General features: G+C 46.9%; 1 protein-coding gene across 5 annotated transcripts in view; it reads right to left on the bottom strand.

Moving 5' to 3' along the window:
• The window catches only part of farp2 (FERM, RhoGEF and pleckstrin domain protein 2), a 294,261-nt gene that overhangs the window by 142,991 nt on the left and 132,743 nt on the right, over positions 1-18,527 (bottom strand). For all 5 annotated transcript variants that reach the window (XM_072474942.1, XM_072474943.1, XM_072474944.1 and 2 more), the window contains exons 10-11: positions 16,842-17,005; positions 9,392-9,460 (exon numbers count right to left, since the gene is read on the bottom strand). In XM_072474942.1, coding sequence (XP_072331043.1) covers positions 9,392-9,460; positions 16,842-17,005 — 233 coding nt within the window. The remainder of the gene's footprint in view (positions 1-9,391; positions 9,461-16,841; positions 17,006-18,527) is intronic.

The raw sequence follows: 18,527 nt of genomic DNA, 5'->3' as shown, positions 1-18,527 counted from the left end.
TACTGGAAATGGAAATAAGGAAATGGTGGGCATATTGATAAAGTACTTTGTGCCAATATTTAGAGTAGAAGAGGAGGATGGCATGCCAGACATCCTTCGGGGCTTAAAATGAACTAACAGCACTAGAAAGTGACAAATCTCCAGGACAGTTAACTTCCATCCCAGGGCTTTAACGAAAGTAGGTGAGAACACTGCAGATGCCCTAAATATAATCTTCCAAATGCCCTCAATTCAGGAACAGTTCCTTTAGATTGGAAAATCGCACATCACTCCCCTATCCAAGGAAGGGGAGAGAGAAAAGGTAGCAGGCAATCATAGATGATAGTTGTTGAGAAATGACTCAGGTCTATAATTACGGATAGAGTGAGTGAGCAACTTGTAAATTTCCAGCTCATCAGGCAAAAGTAGAACGGATTTGGAAAGGATGGGCCATGTTTAATTAATCAAGTTTTCTTGAAGTAGAAGTGAGGGAAATATCGATAGACTAAAGGATTTGCGGAAGGCATTTGATAAATCAGTCATAAGAGACCGTTAGCGAAAATTGAAGCTCTTGGAATTAAAGGCAAAATATCAATTTGTTTAGGAAGTTAACCGATTAGCAGGAGACAGAGTAAGGATAAAGGACAGGCATTCTCAGCAGCAGGATGTAACGAGTGGACCAGAGTTCGGCCTCAACTGTTCACCATATTTGTTAATGACTTAGATGATGGTATTCAAAACCAATCAACTTTACTGTCGACATAAAGATTCAGCATAAAATTCCAACAAGACAATTAGCAAATTTGCGGGGAATGGCTTTTAACTGAAGGTCCAAAGAGACTTGGGGAGATTTAGATCATAAAAATATTATGGGCAAATAAAGAAATTAATCAAAATGGTAATAAAATGCTGGCCATTATATCTAGAGGACGACAATAAAAGACAGAAGTCATGCTTCAGCTTTACAAAGCCTTAATTAAAGTACATCTAGAGTAGTATTCAGTTTGAGGTATAACTTAGGAACAATATGTTGGTCGTGACCGAAGTGCAGTATGCATTTAACAGAATAATACCGGAACTCCAAAGGTTAAATTACGAGAGGTTACACAAACAAGGATTGCATTCTCTGGAATTGGAAGGTTAAGGAGGGATTATTTGATTGAATTCAGAATATAATCTCATTGGACAGGCTCAAGGAGCTAAATAGCCTCCTCTGGTTCACATATTCTAATGCAAAAAGGAATTTATTTTAATGAGAGCTATTGAAACTAACCCTACTCTGTTCCAGGCCACAATGGAAATACTGAACTTCAACTGTGCAGAAGGTCAGAGTCCAGAGATGTGGCATTAACAAAACTGCTGCTAAGTGTATTAGAGAGAAAGAAAGAGCAAGTGAAGGGGTGGACAAGAGCAGGCTATATTGCACTATTTGCTCCCACTTCTGAGTTCCAGTTTCGGGCAGCAGCAGAGGAGGAGGCCCATATTGCAGAATTGTAGGAGTTTTAGCCTGCTACAGTTATATAACTGTATAATTGAATAGCAACAGTCACAAAATACAGAAAAATGTTATTCATCCATATAAAAAAAAAGACAATTTGGTGCCTTGCTAGTCTCATTGAAAAGATCACCCTTCATCATCAACTCCAAGTCAACCACTGCGTCAATCTGATCATTGGGTCAATATGATGAAATTCGCCATTGAATACCATGATGGGAACAAAGCACAAAGTCTGCAGCAGTTCAAGTTGCAGGCCAAACACCTTTTCAATGTAACTAGGGACAGACAATAAATTTGGACTGGCCAGTGTCACCCACATTTCTAAAAAAAAATTCCACACCTGTCCTCTATTGTTAATGGCCCATTTCTTGTAAGGAAATCAGCATGGTCAGGAAAACAGGGGGAGGTGGAACATCTTGGGTTGGAATCAGACACTACAGCTAACAGCTACTGTAGAAACAGCTACTGTAGTAAACCTTTCCCTACAGCCTTTCAGAGTTGGCTGCAGGTAATTCTAAAGCAAATGAGCTCAATGTTTATCAGCAACATGCATAGCCTGGTTTAGAACTGGCTGAGGCAGGTAGTGGGGATGTCTGTATTGAATGTTTCTTGTGCAGCTGTAATATTTGCTGGAATATTGGTCAAGCTTATAGAATGTTTGGTTACCCAAAGGGAATGTATCGCAACACAAGCAAACATCACCGCTAATGAGGAACGCAATGTTTTTCTAAACGTTTAACAGCACCATGGTTTAATATTCTTAATGTTGAGAATAAAAGGCCCCATGGGATTGAGATCCTAGCTGAAAATGTTAAAGCTCGGAAGCATTCGTGCTGATCCTGAACAAGACAAGTGTATTAAAGAATCGGGAATCTAAAGCCCAGTAGTGAGATGCCTGAAACCTCAGCTATCCCACTGGGGGAAACAACTGCTCAGCGACAATTCAAGGAAAACAGCCTTTTCCCGAGTGCCTTCACCCTAGTGCTCTCATGCACCACCCAGTAGCCAGCTCACCCACCCAGTAGCCAGCTCATTACTGGCAAAGGAACAAGTCATCCACCAACACTCTCCATTAGTATGTTTTCTATGGAGAAGGTTGATTAAAAGGAAAACAATATAGTTTTATAGGCCAAGTATGGTAAAGAAAATCGGAATGCCCCACTCTTGGCCAAACATTGGAGAATACTACAACATTATTATTCAATTGGTCAATATTCACCTTTAATTCACTCTCCAACGTGACAAGATTGTGAAAATCAGAGTAGTTTTAAATAGGAGCACTTTGCAAAAAGACTGGCAAAAGTGCATTAAATGAGCTCAATAGGATACATTTGTTACTGCAATAGGCGCATTCTATTTAACACTGAGTGTGCCACGTTTTAAGCGCACTGTATCCTTTATTATCATCAGTTGTGCACCCGGCTCAAATGAACATTTGTTAAGTGTGTGCTCAAAACAGGAAATTACCCATTATTCTTTCTTCAGCAACTCCAGGACATGTGGAAAGGGAGTCATAAAGAACTTTCCCCAAACTCGCGTCAAGACTGAAATTTAATTAAGGCACACTGGAAGGAACAAGTTCATATTTAAAGATCCAAGATCATCCAAGGGATTGTCCCCGCAGCCATAATACTAGGTAAAATACGAGGCATAAAGGGAATCATGGATTACGTGGAGAAATGTGGAAGACAGACAGTGCAGCTTCAAGTAATGAGGACCGTGCCAAGCACATTCACTGCAACTCTGGAGAAGAGACAAGTGGAGGTTTTTAAAATAATGAGAGTTACAGATAATGTTGAATGAAGTTACTTAAAAATAAGCATTGAACAAGAAACTAAAGTGCAAAATTCAAAAGCCAGATTAGAGACTGTCATGATATTCAAGTGAACATCACAGCACATACACACATACATAATGATAGACAGATCAACGGACCAATTAGCACACACAACACGACAGCCAATCACAGACAAGAGCATACACAGTACAAAACACAGATCACGACACTTCCTGGGCATTCCAACAGGAGACGGCTCAGGGCAAGGACCTCCAAGCCAGACACTCAGACAGTCACCATGTGCTGAGTACCAAGTTTGTTATATAAATAGTTAAAAGAAATAAAACTGCGTTGTACCAATCGCAACCGTGTTGGTTCGTCTGTGTCTCAGAGTACCCAACATTTCATGGTACCAGAAGTGAATCAAAACCTACCCACAAATCTGCCATCCTGCGCCATGGACACCGTCAACGCACCGCAGCCGTTGCAAGTCGCTGGGAACCTTGGCGTAAATTGGACGATGTTCAAGCAGCGCTTCAAACTCTTTTTGGAAGCCAACGAAAGACAGGGCGCCTCGGACAAAAGAAAGATCGCCATCCTCCTCACCACCGCAGGTCAGCACGCCATCCATGTCTACAACTCCCTGGTGTTCGCGGAAGGAGAGGACAAATCTAAATACGACACGGTCCTCCTCAAGCTCGACCAACACTTCAACGTTGAGGTCAACGAGAGCTTTGAGAGGTATGTCTTCCAGCAGCGCCTGCAAGGTAAGGATGAGCTCTTTCAGTCATTCCTGACGCATCTCCGCATACTCGCGTAGTCCTGCGGTTACGACACCACCTCAGAGTCCATGATCCGGGACCAGAACGTTTTTGGGGTTGCCTCCGGCAGCCTATGCCAGCAGCTTTTAAAAATAAAAGGCCTGACCTTAGCATCTGCAGTTGAAGCCTGTGTCCTGCACGGGAACACGACTAGCCACTATGCCCAATTTCAGGTGACCGAATCGGTGCGGAGGGGGTCCTACGCGACCAGATCGGCAAGCCAGGTGCCCCACGAGGCCGAACGGGTCCAGGTGATCGAGTTTCTCCCGGTCCGCGGCCCGGACGAGGGCGGCCATTTCGTGTGCTTTTCGAGGCCTCCCGCGCTTGTGCGCGCCAAAACCTACGGCAACACTGAGGGACGTGATGCGCAGGCGCGCTCGACGCAAGCCCGAACTCCGCACGCGCAGTGGCGCAACGAACGCCATGACGTCACGACGTGCAGCAACTGTGGAGCTGCACATTTAAAACGGCAATGTCCCGCAAAAACCCGACAATGCCTACGCTGTGGCAAGGTGGGCCACTACGCTGCTTACGGTCGAGCAGCTCAACCAGTCGATCATCCACATCTCCGACAACCTCGCAGGAACGTGCGGACCATTCAGCCTCCACATTACGACATCCAGACCGATGACACAAATGACCGAGACGCCTTCCGGGTTGCGGTCATTGATGGGAACTGGGTCAACACAATCAATCCGGGTGATGAATGTGTGCCACCCTGACGGTCAACCGATCGCCGATCACTTTCCGCCTGGACACTGGCGCCTCCGCCAACCTCATAGCATGGTCAGCCTTCTACGGTGCAGGATGGTCGACTACAACGGGAATGTTATCCCGGCTATGGGATCCTGCCAGCTCCAGGTGACACACAACATACACACGGCCACACTCTTGTTCGAGATAGTCGGCTCATCAAAGGACTCCCTGCTGGGCGCACAGGCATGAAAGGCTCTCCACCTCATGCAACGAGTCCTCTCCCTCTCTCCAGACGGCACATCTGACTTCCCGGATGCAGAGTTCAACGCACAGCTCCAATCGCTCCTCGCCCACAACCAGGAACCATTCGAGGGCATGGGAACACTGCCATACACCTACCGAATTCGCCTCAATCCAGACGCCATCCCGGTCATTCACGCACCTCGCCGAGTCCCTGCGCCACTCAAAGACCGCCTCAAACAGCAGCTGCAGGATCTCCAGGACCAAGGGGTCCTATCCAGGGTCACGGAGCCCACGCCGTGGGTCAGCTCCATGGTGTGTGTCAAGAAGCCCTCCGGCGAGCTCCGCATATGTATTGACCCAAAAGACCTCAATAACAATATCATGAGGGAATATCCCATACCCAAACGGGAGGAGATCACCAGTGAAATGGCCCAGGCGAAAATATTTACGAAACTGGATGCCTCTTAAGGGGTTTTGGCAGATCCAACTCGATCCCTCCAGCCGAAAGCTATGCACCTTTAACAGCCCTTTCGGCAGGTTCTGCTACAACCGGATGCCATTTGGCATCATCTCGGCATCCGAGGTCTTTCATAGGATCATGGAGCAGATGATGGAAGGCATCGAAGGGGTGCGCGTATACATGGACGACGTCATCATCTGGTCCACCACACCACAGGAGCACATATATCGTCTCCTAAGAGTTTTTGCCCGCATACAGGAAAACGGGCTGCACCTCAACCGAGCCAAGTGTTCCTTTGCCCAAACCGAGCTGAAGTTCCTGGGGGACCATATCTCCCGGTCAGGGGTCCATCCGGATGCAGACAAGGTGAGCGCCATCACAGCCATGCCGCAGCCGGCAGACAAGAAAGCAGTGCTACGCTTCCTTGGCATGGTCAACTTCCTGGGGAAGTTCATTCCCAACCTTCCCTCCCACACGACGGCTCTGCGCCACCTCGTCAAAAAGTCCACAGAGTTCCAGTGGCAACACACACCAGCTGGAATGGGAGGAGCTCAAACTCAAACTCACCACTGCGTGTTGGCGTTCTGTGCCACCAAAATCTCGACTGATGCCAGCCAATCCGGCATTGGAGCAGTGCTCCTGCAGCGAGATGACAAGGTGTCATGGGCCCCAGTTGCCTATGCATCGCGAGCCATGACCCCCACAGAGCAGCGCTACGCGCAGATCGGAAAGGAGTGCCTGGGCTTGCTAATCGGTTTAGACAAGTTCCATGATTATGTATATGGTCTTCCCCGGTTCACTGTCGAAACTGAGCACCGCCCCCTGGTCAGCATCATAAACAAGGACCTGAACGAGATGACCCCTCGTCTCCAGCGCATCCTACTTAAACTCAGGCAGTACGACTTCCAACTGGTCTACACCCCAGGGAAGGAACTCATCGTTGCGGATACCCTATCCAGAGCAGTGAGCACGCCGCCAGATTCGGAGGGGTTCGTATATCAGGTCGAGGCGCAGGTGGCCTTCACATCGGCAAATCTGCCAGCTGACGACTCCAGTCTGGCCTGTATTCGCCGAGAGACTGCGGCCGACCCCCTTCTACAACGTGTGATGCGCCACATGACGGGAGGGTGGCTCAAAGGGCAGTGCCTGCAGTTCTACAATGTCCGAGACGACCTGGCCGTCATTGATGGTGTCCTTCTGAAGCGGGACCGGATTGTGGTTCCGCACAGAATGCACGAGCTGGTTCTCGACTAACTACACGAAGTTAGGGGGTCGAGAAGTGCAGACGGAGGGCCCGAGAGGCGGTATACTGGCCGGGCATCAGTGATGATATTGCCAACATGGTGCTCAACTGTCCCACCTGCCAAAGTTTTCAGCCTGCGCAACCTCGTGAAACGCTTCTGCCCCACGAGTTGGTGATGTCCCCCTGGGCGAAGGTGGGTGTGGACCTATTTCACGTACTCGGCAGGGACGATGGCATGATCGTTGACTACTTCTCCAACTACCCAGAAGTCATACGCCTGCACGATTTAACGTCGTCTGCTGACATCAGGGCCTGCAAAGACACCTTTGCTCGCCACGGTATTCCGATGACTGTCATGTCGGACAATGGGCCCTGTTTCGCCAGCCAGTAATGGTCATCGTTTGCTGCCTCGTATGGCTTCACACACGCGACGTCCAGCCCTCTGCACCCCCAGTCAAATGGAAAGGCGGAGAAGGGCATTCAGATTGTCAAGCGGCTCCTCTGCAAGGCTGCTGCTGCCGGGTTGGACTTCTGCCTCGCCCTGCTGGCCTATCGCTCGGCCCCACTAGCCACTGGTCTCTCACCAGCACAGCTGCTGATGGGTCGCGCCCTCAGGACCACTGTGCCTTCCATCCTGGCACCCACAATAGACCATGCTCCGGTACTCCACAGGATGGAACTGCAGCTCGGTCGCCAGAAGAGGTCATATGACACACGGGCAACTGATCTTCCCGCCCTGGCCCCTGGAGACGACGTCTGGATCCACCTACCAGAAGGTGGCTGGTCAGCACCTGCCGAAGTTCTCCGGCGCGTGGCTCCCCGCTCGTTCCTGGTACGCATGCCTGATGGATCCGTGCGTAGGCGCAATCGCCGGGCTCTTCGCCTACTTCCACGCTCGCAACGAGACCTTACACTGACGCCGTGTCCTCCTGAGGTTCCTGATAGCGACTTCGTGGAGCTGCCTGTTACCATGCCCCTTCCGTCACCGCCCGTGGCCAGGCCCGCACCTCAGCCGGTGGTTCCGGACCCACCCTTGAGGCGGCCAACCCAAATTCGTCGCCCCCTACTAGACTGGACTTATGAGACTGTTTACACGTTGAACTCATGCAACCACTGTTTTAACATGTTTATGTTCTTATCGTTACAGGCATTTGTTTTATCGTTCCACATTTCCACTTTCTTTGTTATGGTACAACCTCGTTATTATGTCACACCCGACATCGCCCCTTGTATATAGTTACGCCCCATGTACATGCTGTAAATATTACACACACACATTTAGCTGCACTCAGTACACATCTCTATTTATAATCACGTAGGCACATAATCTTGTAAAAAAGGGGGATGCCATGATATTCAAGTGAACATCACAGCACATACACACATACATAATGATAGACAGATCAACGGACCAATTAGCACACAACACGACAGCCAATCACAGACAAGAGCATACACAGTACAAAACACAGATCACGACACTTCCTGGGCAGTCCAGCAGGAGACGGCACAGGGCAAGGACCTCCAAGCCAGGCACTCAGACAGTCACCATGTGCTGAGTAGCAGAGTTTGTTATATAAATAGTTAAAAGAAATAAAACTGCGTTGTACCAATCGCAACCGTGTTGGTTCGTCTGTGTCTCAGAGTACCCAACACTTCAGAGACTAGCATAAAAGGTCTGCCCCTCACCAGGCAGTGAACAGGGATTGTCCACCAGAGTGCCTTTACAGCTGCCCTGATTGTGGAGATGGGGAGGGAGGGAGGGGGGGTGGGAAGGAAGTGATTTAGAGAATTGCTCAGCTTCCAGATTAGGAGCCAAGAAGTGGGGGGAAAAGTAGATAAGACAAATGGTGGTGGGTGGCTAGAATAACTAGATATGAAATCTTGATTCTTCACCCCAGACTATATGTTATGATCTTAGAGAGAGAAAAAACAGGTCTGGTGAAAACACAGCTGAATGGACATTAAATATGTGGACTTGAGCATTGCCCCATCAGGGTGGATATGATGAAATGGGGTGGGGTGGTGAAGGAAGAAAATGGAGTAAGTGAGTTTCTAGGTATGGATTAAATGTGTTGCCATAAAAGGAGGAGTAGGCAAGTGGGTGCCCCATGTCTGCAATCACTGGTGGGATTATTTGTTTGTAATGCACATAAATTACTTGAATGTGGAGGAAAAATAAATTGATGGATCAGTGGGATCACCATGACCAAAACAAAAAAGTCAATTTGAAAGTTGGGCTGAGAAGCAACAAATGTTAATTTCTTAAAATTCATTCATGGCATGCAAGTGTCAGCATTTGTTACCCAACCCTAGTTGCCATTGGGAAAGTGAAAGGTAATGTGATGGGCAGTGGGAATCTAAATGGGTTGTGATCCCTACTTCATTGGCTTAGAGGTAATGAGGTGAGAGGCTGATACTTGGAAGGATACTAGTTTTAGCAGGTCAGCTTCCGCTCTAAGATGTGTAGGAAACTCTGTACTAATATCAGCCCTGGTATGGATCCTAAAACAACCGTCTAAGCAAAAAGTTCATTTTTACAAAAACATTTACTAAATGTTTACTGTTTACATACAGTGGAATTCAGCTTTAGCAGAACTATCATCTTGGCGATGAAAAGGGAGGCAGACAAGCAATAAATCAATGCTACCTTGCAAACATAAACACTAAATACCTCTGATAAGGAGTAGTTTTAATCACACTCTCACGCATATAGTCGACAAGCTGCTTCTGTGTCCTTCCACTGCAAAGGAAAATGCACGAGATTAACAATGGCGACTCACTTACACTAGAATTCAGATTTAATGTGTTCCCATGGTCAGGAACACCGATGGTTTAAAGCACTTTGCTATAAATGGCCACGCTGGGCAGCACGGTAGCATTGTGGATAGCACAATTGCTTCACAGCTCCAGGGTCCCAGGTTCGATTCTGGCTTGGGTCACTGTCTGTGCGGAGTCTGCACATCCTCCCAGTGTGTGCGTGGGTTTCCTCCGGGTGCTCCGGTTTCCTCCCACAGTCCAAAGATGTGCAGGTTAGGTGGATTGGCCATGATAAATTGCCCTTAGTGTCCAAAATTGCCCTTAGTGTTGGGTGGGGTTACTGGGATAGGGTGGAAGTGTTGACCTTGGGTAGGGTGCTCTTTCCAAGAGCCGGTGCAGACTCGATGGGCCGAATGGCCCCATTCTGCACAATAAATTCTATGATCTATGTGACTGTAGAATGACAAATTCTTGATCGTAGAGGCACTGCTGAAAGTATAGAGGGGGGTCAGGTTCAGCTCTGCCCACTCCCACACAAAACATAATTAATTGCACAATAAAATTCTTACAAAATTTCCTTTTCATGCATGAACACAGCATTACGATCTTCTGCTCATATTTATTGATTCAAAGGGACTGTGTTTGTGGCCAACGATAATGGTTCTCACAGTAACAGAAGTACAGCATGAAAACAGCCTGTCAGCTCAGTCTGCGTTGGCATTTACCTTGCAAGCCAGCAAACAAGATTGAGTTGCACAGGGTTGCCCTAATACTATATCCTTTCATCCCCCCTGTCTAACACCCACCTTTTCAATCCAATCTAACCTTGAATGCTAACAGTTTTTCCCTCAAAGGCCAATCCAGAAGCGAATTCCACAGCTTCATAACCTTGAAAGGTTTCTCCCATCACCTTTTCTAATCTTGTGTCCTTAAAATCCCTCATTCCAGAACTTCAACAAGTGGAAACGCTCTGCTTCAGAATATCCCATCCTTTATTTACCAGTTGAATTACTAATAGAGTTGTTTAAAACTGGAGGATTTTTGATGGTGCAGATGGAGAGACATTAGGAGGATCAGTAACAGAATGACATGGACATAAAGGAAATTGGCAAAAATGAGAGACAGGTTGGGATAAAAGGTGACAAGTTATTTTTATGCAGTGAATATGTGTGATTTGGAATGTCCTACTTGAAAGGGTGGCGGCAACAGTTTCAATGCTAACTTTCAAATGGTATTTGGATAAATAATTGATCAGATAAAAATTTGCGAGGGTGTTCTGATGAAAGGTACAGTAAGAAGTCTTACAACACCAGGTTAAAGTCCAACAGGTTTGTTTCGAATCACTAGCTTTCAGAGCACTGCTTCTTCCTCAGGTGAATGATTTACCTGAGGGAGGAGCAATGCTCCGAAAGTTAGTGATTCAAAACAAACCTGTTGGACTTTAACCTGGTGTTGTAAGTCTTCTTATTGTGCTCACCCCAGTCCAACGCCGGCATCTCCACATCCTGATGAAAGGTGATTGAACTCAATGTTAACTCAACTGATGCTATTTGACCTGCTGAATATTTCCAGCACTGTGTGTTTTGGTTCGCCAATTAATTTAATTTTAAATAGTTTTGCTGGCGTGATTTGGTGACGTTTCCTGCTTTGAACACACAGCAGATACATTCTTGGAACAAGTATAGCAAAGCTCCTCTATCCTATAATTTTAACTGTAGCAGAGTATCTTTGTGTGGTTCGTCTAAATCAAAATTGCCAATTGAGTGCTAGGTGTTTTATGCTGGGCCAATGCTAACTAAGAAGTGGACTAAGCCTGGCCTAACACATTTTTCATTTATAGCCATACATCCAGTCATCAGCCTGGGATTTAATCGAGGCAACTGTCAAGCTTGTTGAATGTTGTTGGAGCTACACTCACCCAAGCGAGTACTCTGTCACACTCCTGACTTATTCCTTGTAGATGGTGGAAAGGCGATGAGTTATTCACCGCAGGATTCCTGACCTCCTGCCTGCTCTTCTAGCCACATTATTTATATGGCTAGTCCAGTTACGTTTCTGGTCAATGGCAATCCTCAGGATGTTGGTGAAGGATTCAGCGAAGGTAATGCCAGTGAGAGATGGTTAGATTCTCTTGTGTTGGTTATGGTCATTACCTGGTACTTCAATGCCATGAACGATACTAGCCACTTGTCTGCCCAAACCTGGATATTGTCCAGGTCTTGCTGTATTTGGACATGGACAGCTTGAATATGTGAGGATTTGAGAATGGTGCTGAACATTGTGCAGTCACAGTGCAGTCACAGTCATCAGCGAACATCCCCACTTCTGGCCTTATGATGGAAGGAAGATCATTGATGGAAGCAGCTGAAGATGATTGGGCCTACGGCATACCGAATGAACTCCTGCAGTGATGTCCTGGAGATGACACGACTGACCTCAACCACCACAACCATCTTCCTTTGTGCCAGGTATGACTCCAACCAGCGGAGGGTTTCCCCCTCGATTCCTTGATGCCACACTTGGTCACATGTGGCCTTCATGTCAAGAGCAGTCACACTTACCTCACCTCTGGACCCTCAGCTCTTTTGTCCATGTTTGAACCAAGGCTGTAATCAGATCAGGAGCTGAGTGACCCTGACGGAACCCAAACTGTGCGTCACTTGCTAAGCAAGTGCCACTTTAGCGCCGTTAGTAACCCCTTCCGTCATTTTATTGATGATATAGAGAATAGACTGATGGGTTGGATTTGTCCTGTTTCCTGTGTTCTGGACACATCAAGGCAATTTTCCACATTGCCGGGAAGATGCCAGTGTTGTATCTGTACTGGAACAGCTTGACTACAGGCACAAGAAGTTCTGGAGCACAAAACTTCAGTACTATTGCTGAAATATTGTCAGGGCCCAGAGCCTTTGCAGTATCCAGGGCCTTCAGCCGTTTCTTGATTTCACATGGAGTGAATTGAATTGACTGAAGATAGCATCTATGACGCTGGCAATCTCTGGTGGAGACCGAGATGGATCATCCACTCAGCACTTCTGGCTGAAGATTGTTGCAAATGCCTTGTGCTTTGCACTGATGAGCTGTGCTTCCCCCCCCCCCCCCCCCCCAAGTGACATTATTTCCATCATCAACTACCCCTCTCCTTCGCAGACGTAGAGACCATGGGTTTTAGAGGTGTTGTTGAGGAAACCTTGGAAAGCCGTTCCAAGGCGATCTGTGCCATGTAGGTGCTGCAGAGCCCCCGGGGAATTGGGAGACAAGCCACTTGCTACAAAATTCCCTCTGGAAGGCATCGCATATATGAAATGAAACTCATAGATGTGGCTAGTCCAGCTAAGTCCCCTGGTCAACGATGGCTGCTGGGTGTTAGTGGTGCAGGATCCGATTATGGTAACCCCATTGAATGTCAAAGAATGATGATCATTGCCTGGCATTTGTCTGGCAGAAAGTTGTTTGCCACTCATCAGCCCAGCTCTGAACTTCACCGAGGCCTTGTTTCATGCAGATATGGCATGCTTCATTATCTGAGATCAGAAACAGATCTGTACACTGCAATCATCAGTGAACAATCCCAATTAAGTATGGATGATTGTCAGAGAACCGAAAAATGGCTTTTTAAAGATAATATGGCGCACAGCTAATTTGAAGGAGTTAGGTTAACATCTGCAGCAGAAAGTGGAAGTAGAAAGAATATCTGATCATTTGATGGATGGAAGGTCATAGAGGAGGGCGACTGAAGACATAGTCCTAAGGAATTCCTGCAACAATAGCCCACGGCTGAGATGTGATTGGCCTCCGACAATGACAGCTGCCTTCCGTTGTACTGAGTAAAGCTACAACCAGAGTTTTCCCCTCGATTCCCAAGGACTTCATTTTTCTAGGGATCCTCGTTCAGGCAAATGCTGCCTTGATGTCAGGGGCAGTGATTTTCATCTTGCTTCTTGAAACCAACTCCTTTAGCTACATTTGGACTAGGGCTGCAATGAAGTCTGACAGAACCCAAACTGAGGCATCAACAAACAAATTATTGATGGGTCCGTGTCACCAAGTGTCAACACCCATTTCCTGATGATTGGATGGAATTTAACAGGAATAATTGGCCGGATTGGATTTGTCCTGCTTGTTGTGGACAAGACATAACTGGGCAATCTTCCACATTGTTGGGTAGATACCAATTTTGAAGCTGTTTGGGAATAGCTTGTCTAGAGTGCAAAATAGTCTGCAGCCGTCTTCAACACTAAAGCGAGACGCTGTCTGGGATCATAGCATTTACTGTGCCCCAGGCATACAACTGTTTCTTCTTGTCACGTGAAAGGAAGAGAATTGGCTAAAGACTGGCATCAGTGATGTTGGGGACCTGAGCAGAACGCCAAAACGTTATATCCACTTCGCACTTCCACCTGACGCTGGTTCCAAACGTTTCAGTCTCGTCTTTTGCACCCACATATCGGGCTCCTCAATGAGGATTTGTGTTTGTGGCATCTCCTCCAACTGATAGATACTTAACTGCCCACACTTTCTACTATAGATGTCAAATTAACTACCTCATGATTACCAAGATAAGCTACGTTTCATTTTCTTAAAAAGTTTTACATGGCCATTTTCAAGTTCTCTGGCAATCATCCATACTCAACACAACCTGAAATTCAGTCAGCAAACAATCAGTAACCCGTTCCATTATGAAGGAGGCAGAAGCAGGACGTTTACAAGATCAATGTACAGCCAGGCAGAGTCAACATGGTTTTGCAAAAGGGAAATTGTTTTTGACAAATTTATCAGAATTCTTTGGGGATAAAACAAGCAGGGTGGATTAAGGGGAACCATTAGATTTGTGCACTTGGATTTAGTGCACCTTCTAACAAAAGGTGTCATATTAAGTTTATTATGGCGCTGGTAATAGTGCTCATGGTATTTGGGGGATCTCTTAGCATGGATAGAGGATTGGCGAACAAACAGGAAACAGAGTTGGGATAAATGGATCATTTTCAGATTGGCAAACTGTAAGTAGTCACAGGGATCAACACTTCAATTTTTTATGATCTATATTAACAAATTGAGACATTAAAACCAACACGGTCTGCCTTCTCAGGTGGGCACAAAACAAAATTGCACAGCAATATTCAGATAGGTGAGATGTGGGGGGGGGGGGGAACGCAATGGCACACTGCTTAGCACTGCTGCCTCTCAGTGCCAGGGATCCAGGATCTCGCTCTGAAGCAAACATGACTAAAATCTCCAGTGTCATAAATTATGGCCCTGTGTCTGCGTGGGTTTTCTTCGGTTTCTACCCACAGTCCAAAGATATACAGGTTAGGTGAATTTGCCATGCTAAAACTGCCCCCTAAGTGTCCTGGGATGTACAGATTAGGTGACGTTAAGGGATTAGGGCAGGGGAGTGGGCATAGGTATGGTGCTCTTTCAGAGGGTCGAAGCAGACTCAATGGGACAAATGGCCTCCTTCTACTCTGTATTAATTCTATGGTTCTATGGAGAGTTCCCTTGGCGTCCTGGCCAATATTAATTCTGCAACCAATATCACTATTATCTGGTAACTAAGCTCACTTAGTTTTGTGGGGCTTTGCTGGGCACATTTGACTGCTGCATTTTTCTACATTACAATGGGGAGACTTCAAAAATATTTAATTAGCGTTTAGCAAATTGGGTTACCCTATGCCATGAAAACAATAATTTGCATTCTTTCAGTTTTAGATTCAAAATAGAAACTAAAGGTACAGATGCCCAAATCACCCATCTTTGTTTCAGTCCAGATTCCATTTTTATTAGTTAGAATCTCGCTCTGAAGCAAACATGACTAAAATCTCCAGTGCCATAAATCCAATTGCATCATTGGGACACGTCACAAAATAGAGACACTGTAATCTCGCATTTAGCATTCCTGAATATCACAACTAGAAGGGAAAGGATTTTAAATGAATCATGGATTCCAGGGAAATCAATGTTAAAACCAGAGTTAGGTTTCATCAGCATTTGTCTTCTGGAAAAGGCAATGTAAAGGTTGAAATACTACACTGTACGGGTGCAGGACTGTGCATTGCGAGATAAAATAATTTCAAAAAAAATCATAACATATAAAAGAAATAAAACATATCATTTAATTTTTTTTAAATTACACAACTTAATAATTTTAGTTTGACCAGGTTCTATAGAGTAGGTGGTGTTGGGTCAGTGCAGGAAGCTGCGAGAATCCTGGGATAACCTGCATGAACTACCTGCTGCCACAAGATGGAACCCATGGTCTTCAGTTCAGAAACAGAGACAGGAGCAGAGCAGCCGAACACAGACACTGGCAAGAACAGAGGGCAGGAAGGAGGCACAGGAGGCAGGCCGGAGAATGGCGCTGGGGAGGAGGCAGGCCAGAGAGTGGCGCCGGGAAGGAGGCAGGCCGTAGAATGGCGCCGGGAAGGAGGCAGGCCGTAGAATAACGCCGGGAAGGAGGCAGGTGGACTGACAGCAGGGAGGCAGGCCGGATAGTGGTGCCGGGGAAGATGCAGACCGGACAGTGACAGCGGGAGACAGGCCGGAGAGTGGTGCCGGGGAAGAGGCAGGCCGGACAGTGACAGCAGGAGACAGGCCGGAGAGTGGTGCCGGGGGGGGAGGCAGGCCGGACAGTGACAGCGGGAGACAGGCCGGAGAGTGGTGCCGGGGAAGAGGCAGACCGGACAGTGACAGCAGGAGACAGGCCGGAGAGTGATGCCGGGGAGGAGGCAGGCCGGACAGTGACAGCGGGAGACAGGCCGGAGAGTGGTGCCGGGGGGGGGAGGCAGGCCAGACAGTGACAGCGGGAGACAGGCCGGAGAGTGGTGCCGGGGAGGAGGCAGGCCGGACAGTGACACCGGGAGACAGGCCGGAGAGTGGTGCCGGGGAAGAGGCAGGCTGTTGAGTGGCGGCAGGCTGGAGAGGAGGGAGAAGGAGAATGATGTTATGGTGGAGTGAGGCCAGAGAGTGACGTTGGGAAGCAAGGGCTCCAGCCAGGGTTAAGAGTGGGATAGGTTTTGTGAGCTGAATGACAACAAAAGTAATCATCTCTGGCAAACGTGAAATAGATTTCCTAACACTGTTTCATTTTAACGAATGTTCAGTAAGTAGGTTGACCTGCATATGGCAAATGATTGCCTTCGTTCCTTACATTTTCACATTAAACGTGGCAGATTCAGGCATTGTTCTTGGATGTGACAGAAACCGGAGATCCTTGGAATTCTATACTAGCAGCAGCAAGCTTGCCAACAACTTGCTCATTTAAATAGTGTTGATAAATCAGCTACATCCCACATGACTAATTTCTATAAACCAGCTGATTAACAATAGCTGTGACTGTTAACAATTAAAATACAGTTAACATCTACCTGTATCTGAAGGAGGAGCCCCTGCTGAATAAAACAGGTTTGGCCTTTGGTTTGGGTTGGTCCATGAGTCTGAAAAAGGTATGGTACTCAACACAGTTCTTCCAGAAGATCTTACACAGGTCTCGATCAGCCAGCAGAAATTCCAATGTATCCTGGTATGAATCCTGTAATCAAGGCACAGTGTTATGGGTATTGCAATTATCTCTTCAAAATGATCTCCTTTACATGGAAAACCCATCACAAGGCATGCAACAGGAAAATAAAGTGGACACAAAGTCAAAGGAGCAGACATTCAGGAACGCTGGCCAAAAGCCTGGTCAGAGCAGTGGGCTTTTAAGGAGGATTCTTAAAGGGGAGACCAAGGTGGGAGTTGACAATCTGAGGGTAAAAGCAGTGACGGATTGAGAGAAGTGGTGAAGCGAACAGGATGTCATTTTTCGGGGCTCTTTCAGAGGATAGATGCAGACTCGATGGGCCAATTGGCTTCCTTCTGCACCGTGGGGATTCTATGAATCAACATGTTCATGAAACTGACTCATTCAGGAGAACGGTGTGGTAGGAGGCTGAGGAAGCGTGGGGAAGGAGAGGGCAAAGATAGAACCTTGGTGTATCCATAAGTATAAAAAGTGCAAGAACAAGACGGAACGTCAATGCTGGATATAAACAAAGAACAATACAGCACAGGATCAGGCCCTTCGGCCCTCCAAGCCTGAACCGGTCATGATACCACCCGTGGCCCAAACCCTCAGCGCTTCCTAGTGCCGTATCCCTCTATCCCCATCCTATCCATGTATTTATCAAGGTGCCTTCTGAACCACGTTACTGTATCTGCTTCCACAACATCCCCTAGCAACAAGTTCCAGGCACTCACCAATCTCTGTGTAAAAAAAACCATTCCTTGCACGTCTCCTCTAAACGTTGCCCCATGGACCTTAAACCTATGCTCCATCTACAACTGGATAGGTAAGATAAAAGAACTTGCATTCCTAAAGTTCTTTTCACAATCTCAGGATGCACTAAATAGCTTTGCAGCCAATGGGATACCACAGTAACATATATGTGTTCTTATAGGGCTTTAAAATAAATAGTGGGGGGTGGGGTGGGGTTCAGTTGTATGGAAAATTAGAAAATCAAAATTAGATAAGGTAGGAGTGCAGGTTAATGGACTTTAAACTAATTAAGGGGGGGCAAGTAATGGAAAAAGTGAATGGAAAGCGGCAGGAATCTAACCTCAGGCACGGGAGATAAGGGGACAACTATGAGAATGGGGGTAGTCAACGCAGGAGGGGGTTTTGTACCTAATGCGCACAGTTTACAAAACAAAAAGTAAATGAGCTTGTAGCGCACATTGAAATTGCGGGGTACGATGTCGTAGGCATCACGGAGACGTGACTGCAAGGGATCAGGGCTGGGATCTAAATATGCCACCCTCACATTGATTCTGTATACACCTCCTGCTGCCTCAGGAAGGCAGACAGCAGAATCAGAGACCCCTCCCACCCAGGTTTTGACTTCTTCCAGAATCTTCCATCAGGCAGACGGTACAGAAGTCTGAAGACCCGCATATCCAGACATAGGAACAGCTTCTTACCCGCAGCTACAAGACTCCTCAAAGACTCTCCCTCGGACTGATCTGTTCCCTGTAACACTATTCACGTCGCCCTATGCTGCTCTGCTTTGTTTGGC

This window comes from Scyliorhinus torazame, chromosome 14, assembly GCF_047496885.1.
Source record: "Scyliorhinus torazame isolate Kashiwa2021f chromosome 14, sScyTor2.1, whole genome shotgun sequence".
Lineage (NCBI taxonomy): Eukaryota > Metazoa > Chordata > Chondrichthyes > Carcharhiniformes > Scyliorhinidae > Scyliorhinus > Scyliorhinus torazame.
This window is presented reverse-complemented; position numbering and strand designations above follow the sequence as displayed.